At 51.6% G+C, this 6,946-nt stretch overlaps 1 protein-coding gene across 2 annotated transcripts; it reads right to left on the bottom strand.

Moving 5' to 3' along the window:
- Positions 1-1,625: 1,625 nt before the first annotated feature.
- On the bottom strand, positions 1,626-6,468 carry LOC136759354 (ADP-ribosylation factor-like protein 3). Of its 2 annotated transcripts, none has more exons than XM_066714314.1 (6): positions 6,407-6,468; positions 4,127-4,270; positions 3,516-3,632; positions 3,036-3,086; positions 2,543-2,728; positions 1,626-1,820 (listed from the first exon to the last, which is right to left on the bottom strand). In XM_066714314.1, exons 1-6 carry the CDS (start codon positions 6,407-6,409, stop codon positions 1,773-1,775), a joined length of 549 nt encoding a protein of 182 aa, XP_066570411.1. In that variant the 5' UTR covers positions 6,410-6,468; the 3' UTR covers positions 1,626-1,772. The 2 variants fall into 2 exon arrangements, with proteins under 2 accessions (XP_066570411.1, XP_066570410.1); XM_066714313.1 differs by lacking the exon at positions 6,407-6,468 and adding an exon at positions 6,176-6,373.
- Positions 6,469-6,946: the final 478 nt, after the last annotated feature.

The raw sequence follows: 6,946 nt of genomic DNA on the forward strand, positions 1-6,946 counted from the left end.
TTCACACAGCGTTGACACTGACCATTGTGGATTGGAACGAACCCCAGTGCTCGACAGCCACAAAGAGTTGCAACCCCGGCAGCCCACACCTGGGTCACTCGCACCGCACCACACCACCCCAGTGCTAATGCTCTCAGTTTTGAAGAGCTACCTCAGTGCTGATGAGGGTGATGGTGGCATGGCTGTAGAAAAGTACCAGCAGGCCGGCTGGTGCCGTGGTGCCATGGTGCCAGGGCCGTCTGCTTCTGCACCGCTGGGGGCTTCCAGGCCTGGTCCTCCACAAGGTGGGGCAGCGCTGCAGTGGAGCAGGGTGAGCTGGTGGGGTCAGGATGGGGCGGAAGGGGGCCCTGCTGTGATTACGAGCCAGTGGGTCATTCCGGTATTGATGAGGAGATCTTGGGCCCTGATAGCTGAGGTTAAACTCTAATTGAGAGATAAGCAATCCAGGGAAGCATCTGGCTGTGTGTGTGGGGGGGACTTGTGTGAAATAGGCAACAGGATCTTAATTAAGTCCTAGGTGTTCTCTCTCTTTCTGTCTCCCTCCCTCTCTCTCTCTCTGTCTGTCCTGGGTTTCCCCCTATGTGGGAGGGTTCATTGCTGGGGTGAGAGGCTGGGAAAGTCCCATGATTTATGGCCTGCTCCAGGCCTGGCTGCTCCTCCAGACTAAGGGTGGGGGCTGGGGGCTGGGGGCTGGGGGCTGGGGGCTGGGGGCTGGCAGAGAGATGACACAAGGCTGCCTATTGTGCTGATGAGGTACCTATGCGCAAAAAAGTACTTGCACAAGTGCAAACTGCGGCTGAAACCTTAGGTCTCATACTCAAATCAGCTCCCCACAAAAATCTAATATATAATATATTAATATATAGGAGAAATTTTGCAGGGAACTCAGTTTCCATGATCTAGTAAGAGATTTTGTGAGCCAGAATACCCCAACGGCACATTCATTGATTAAAGGACACAGTTCCTGTTGTATTTTCTATTCCATGGGCACTAAAGGGATAAGGGCGTCTGCCAAGAAATAATAATAATAATAATAATAATAATAATAATAATAATAAAGGAGAGCTTTTGTGATACCGTTTTGTTTCAGCAAACAAACAAGTATGCCAGGCGTGCTGAGGTTCTTCTGTGTTTGTTTTGGATTTTGCCTGAACTCTGTTACAGTGCAGGGGCTAGAGCAGCAGGACATGTGCCAGCGCTGCTGTGGTCGCTGTGGGGGACGAGGGTATGCTGTGTCTGAACCTGTCCTGGGGTCAGTCTCACCTTTTTGTCCGCGTATGAATTTAACCAGCCCGGCCCTGACTCTGAGGCCTGGGCAGGTACAGGAGTTGCAGTGGAGTATCAGCACCCCCTTGTGGCATTGTGAGAAAAAATACTACCAAACTTAGCAAAAGAAAATGAAGGAAATAAGTCAACAAATCAGATTCTGACCTAAAACCAAGATTCCACCTGGCAACACCTTATCACTAAATCTATGGAACACAGAGGGAAACTCGATCCAGGTGTTTTATTCACGTCTGTCTGCAGAGCACTGAGTGACCCCACACCGCCCTGCCACACCATCCCGCCACACGGGTGGCTCTCTGAGACCCAGCACAATGAGAATTAAATGAACGGTGCCATGATGATGATGAGACTTGGGGTTTTCAGTTTATTTATGAAAAATAAATACTATTATATAGTTGCCTTTCTGTTTCTTTTATATATATATAAGTTAAGGAATATACAGTAGAGGGTTGGAGACTGATTTTCATCTGCTTGTGCCCCTCTTGTTATTTCTTCTTGCTTGCGATGTTCTTGCAGACCCATGTCATGCCATCCTGGAACAAAACACACACACACACACTCTTGTTATGTAATAATATATAAGAGTATATTATGCAATGTGTGTGTGTGTTTGTGTGTGGGTATGTGTGTTTAAGCCCTTTTACACACTGCTGTAATGCTGTACCAGCACTGCAGCAATGTGACTGCAAACCTCACCAAGCCTAGACTGTGACAAAAATTACATTTGCTTTCATCCCGTTGTTAATGAAAAATATAATCATAACCTCCCCTGCCACGCAGCTGCAATGACCGCTGCACACCTCAGCACTACCCCCGATGTCTGGGTATGTGATTTCAAGAGGCCTTTCTTGAAGTCACTGGAGAATAATCTTAATCTTAATTGGGAATCTGTTTTTACCGCTGACCAATTTATTAAGGTAGCGATTTGTCTCTGAACTTCTTAAACGTAAGAGAAATAGCTGCTTGTAATTTTTGAGAATTTCAAAAATGCACTTTATTATAGGCAACTGTAAGTCTAAGGCACACAACTCTGTCCAGCAGCCTGGCTTTGTATGTTAAAGAGTAAACATACACTGTAACTACATTATTTACAATTGCCCCTGAAATGCCTCAAAATGCCCAAATTTCCTACCATGGTGTGTGAGTGTGTCATTGTGAGTGTGTGTGTGAGTGAGTGTGTGAGAGTGCCATTGTGTGAGTGTGTGTGAGTGTGCGTGTGTGTGTGAGTGTGTGTGTGTGAGTGTGTGACCCTCACCTGCACCCCCTCGGAGGTCACAGCAGAGCAGGCCTGTATCTGCCAGATCCTGTCCCTGATGATGTGCAGGTTCAGCCCCTCTGCGATCTCCGCCGCCGGTGCCGCCGTCATCAGGTCCTGCTTGTTGGCAAAAACCAGCACAGGCACCCCGCTGAGCTTCTCCTCCTCCAACAGCTCGGCCAGCTCCTGCACAGAGAGAGAGAGAGAGAGAGAGAGAATGATCTGTACATGTATGTATGTGTATTTACATGCATGTTTGTATATATTCGCAGTTTGAAATCTGTCCCCATTGCTTTGGCAATACTTAATACTGCTCAATGCCAATAAAGCACTTGAATTTGAATTTGAGAGAGAGGGGTGAGTGATAAATAGAGGAAGAGACGGGGGTGAGTGTGGCCCATAGCCCCGTATGACAGAGATGCAATACAGACCAGCAGATTCAGATTCAGTCTCTCCCCCCTCACCCCCACACACACGCCCAGGCTGGCCTCACCTGTCCGGTCTCCTCGAAGCGCTTCCTGTCCGCACTGTCGATGACGTAGATCTGGGAAGGAGAGTGAGAAGAAGACAAGGAGTCAGGGGGGCGGTCGAGTGTTCGCTCAGCAGGATGAGGAACGGCCTGGCGCCCTGCCTGCAGGAGATGCCCTTCAAAAACCTGGGGCTGGGGCCATTGTGAAGGGCAGGACCATTGTTTTATAGGACTGTAAATGTGCCTGTATTTGACTGTATTCTATACAATAGAATACCACATGATGTTATTATGGTACGTTACTGTGTCTGGAAATGACTAAATCAGAAAACTCCACGTTGATGTGTCCCCTGGTGCCGCAGCACCCACAGTGGAATAATCTGTACACCTCTGTACTGCCACACATACAGAAGGGCACTGTCTCTGCCTGTGGCGGTAATATGACCAGCGGCGCAATGGGAGAGCAGCCTATGGGCTTCTGGGGGAGCTTGGTGTGGCGCTCACCAGCACGTCTGTGTTCTCAAAGTAGTTCCTCCAGTACGGCCGGATCTTCCTCTGGCCCCCGATGTCCCACACGTTCAGCTTGAAGCCCTGAGACTGCACACTCTTTATGTTGAAGCCCTGGCAGGACAGACACAGTGTAGGGTCAGAGTCTAGCCTATAGGCATGCAGCACGCACGCACACACACGCAGAATACACACACACATGCACGCACTAAGCACACAAACAATTACACATAGCACGCACATGCAGCAACTACACATTCTCACACACACACAAGCACATTCCCTACAAAAGCTTCTAGTGGAGTGGCTAGCTTGGCCGAGAGATTGGTTTGGACATGTGTATGTCTGTGTGCATGTGTGTGTGTGTATGTGTGTGTGTGTGAGGCACCTCTGTGTGCTCAGTTCTGTGGTCTATGGGCCTGTTGAGTTAGAGGCACTCCCTTTGAAGATGTGTGTTTTAAGATTCAGGGCCCAGTGTAATATGAGTCCGGCATGTGCGAGTGGCTCACTTTTTGTGGGGGTCTGTGGGTGTGAAGCAGTCTAGATTGGGGGGCATCAGCATAAGGGTGGAGGTGTCTGTGTGAGAGGGGTGCTGTCTGAGGGCTCACCTGCGTGGGGGTGATGTGGCTGACGTCCTCGGAGGCCAGCTGTTTGAGCAGGGTGGTCTTGCCCGCGTTGTCCAGCCCCAGCAGCAGGATCCGCACCTCCTGATCTGGAGAGCTCTTCAGCTTCCGCAGGATCGACAGCAAACCCTGAGAAGGACCAGGAATACTGTCACTGCAGGGAGCACCCAGAATACCGAGACTGAAACGGGGATACGTGGGATACACTGGGAACACAGCGACTGGGAAGACTGATGGGAATAGCTCCTGTGCACAGTGGGATTACAGAAGCAGCGCTCTCCAGGGAAGAATTGACACAGCTGTTGCCCTGGTCTGTAGCCATACTGAGCAATGCCATTTATCCCGCACAGTGTGGTGTTTTCTCTGATCCGGTCCCCAATCATCCAATCGGTCTCTTGGAGCATCTACTTCATACGCAGAGCAGAGCAAGAAGGAAGGGAGGGCTGTCGACGCAGTGACTCCCGCAGGCCCCACTAACTCCCGCTAATGAGCACAGAGACTCCCCCAATGGAACAGCACTGGGTTCTCATAAGAACAGCCAGAGCCTGGCATCAACACTGGGTGTAATACCCCCCCGGAGCTCTGTACAGCCACTCTAATGATGACACGGGCTTTCATTTGGAAACTCACCACCCTCTCAAAACACTTCCTCAGGGTGGAGGCACAAGTGGGTGTTGTGCATGTTTGTTGCCAGACTCACACTCAGACTGGCGCTGAGGGCCGGCTCTCTGTCCCCAGGCAGGGCCTGGCTGTTCAGGGCCTTGTTGCCGTTCCCTGTTTCAGCACTACATTTACCAGAGATTAATTTTTTCATAGACTTTTTCAACATCCACTCAAAACGCATCCACTCCCGGAGCATCGGGAAGCTCTCTTATGATAAACATTTACTGCTCTATACTACACTATACTTCACCATGCTTTACCAAGTTTTCACATAGGCACTTACCTACAGCTTTCTGTTCTTTTGCCATGGTTAAGCCTTTACAAAGGGGCAGTCCTGGCTCAGGGAGAGAGAGAGGTCAGACCCGTTCACAGTGGCAGGTTTAGGGGGGATTGACCAGGAAGGAAGGAGAGAGAGAGACATGAGCCGGAGACTCTGTCCTACTTCCCAGTGATCCAGTTTCTTCTCCCTCCCTCCCTCCCTCCCTCCCTCTCTCCCTCTCTCTCTCCCTCTCTCTCTCTCTCTCCTTGGGATTAAGCCAGTTCATTCTATCATGGACACAGCTGCTAAAACAATTAGGTTGCCTAGTGAAATCTCTTCCATCCTATAAAGCCCTGATGTGACAGGACAGGATTACAGAGAAGTCAGGGCCACAGTGTGACTGGCAGCAGACCCCCTCCACACGCTGCAGGGAGCGGGCGCTACTAAGAATACACCTGCCTCCTTTAGCCTCTAGCCATGGCCTACATAAGCTGTTAGCCATTTGCATGTGTGGAGGACAAGAAGCGAACCTGTCTCAGGGCCCCTGTCTCGACTGGTTACAAGCACTGAATCCAGCCTGCTCCGCTCCCAGCTCCGCATGGGGGCGCAGGGCTTGGGCAGGCTGCGGTGCGGGCACCTCTCCTCTTGCTGCTTCTGTTGCTCTCCCCTCTCCTGCTTGTGAAACAGTCACAGTGGAGGTGGGGCAGGATGCTGCCCTTGGTGTGGGCCAGGCCAGCTCCACTGGTGCGCACACTGGACACAACACAGACCCCCAGTAAACCCTCGGTCCCCCAAGCCAGGCAGGACAGGCCCATTGCTGGCCAACGTTTTAAAGGGGATGACAACAAAAACAATAATCTAACACATCATCATAATAACAAATAATAATGTCAAGAACCTGCCACAGTCAAAGTAGGCAGTCTGTTTGGCATAGCATTAGCATATCTAAGCCACGGTCCCCTCGTAGCGTCACCGTCCCACTTTGTAATTATATTCACGTCAAGTGGTTTTAAAATAAGCGTTGATTATGAGGAAATGGTAATATCAATATTATACTGAATAAAGCCGACGAACTGTTATGCGACATGACATTCGTTGACAATGAACAGCACCTTATGAAACCGATTTCTTTCCACCATCATCTTTTCTTCCTACGACACTGTACTGCACATTCAGAGACGGCGTCTGTGCTGCTGATGACAAATACCGACTAGACACCCGCCACACAGCTACCGTAACAGGACGGCTGATATCTGACGCGCTGACACGGACAGATGGTCCGGGTAAACAGGCGGGCGAGCACCGACTGCACCCCGTGTGCGCAGCCCGGCCGCTGTACTCACCATGGCCGCCGCAGTGGAAGTGACTCCGCTCGCTGCGCGCCGCCGTAACCATGGCGCTGTGACGTCCCGCACAGCCGCCTCCGCCGCGACGCGCAGCGGCCACCCGCGCCACGACCCGCACAGCCAGAGCGCACCGGGGTACAACACAGCACAGAGCAGTGTGCGCACCGGGGTACAACACAGCACAGAGCAGTGTGCGCACCGGGGTACAACACAGCACAGAGCGGTGTGCGCACCGGGGTACAACACAGCACAGAGCAGTGTGGGGCACTGGGGTACAACACAGCACAGAGCAGTGTGCGCACCGGGGTACAACACAGCACAGAGCAGTGTGCGCACCGGGGTACAACACAGCACAGAGCAGTGTGCGCACCGGGGTACAACACAGCACAGAGCAGTGTGGGGCACCGGGGTACAACACAGCACAGAGCAGTGTGCGCACCGGGGTACAACACAGCACAGAGCAGTGTGCGCACCGGGGTACAACACAGCACAGAGCGGTGTGCGCATCGGGGTACAACACAGCACAGAGCGGTGTGC

This window comes from Amia ocellicauda, chromosome 9, assembly GCF_036373705.1.
Source record: "Amia ocellicauda isolate fAmiCal2 chromosome 9, fAmiCal2.hap1, whole genome shotgun sequence".
Lineage (NCBI taxonomy): Eukaryota > Metazoa > Chordata > Actinopteri > Amiiformes > Amiidae > Amia > Amia ocellicauda.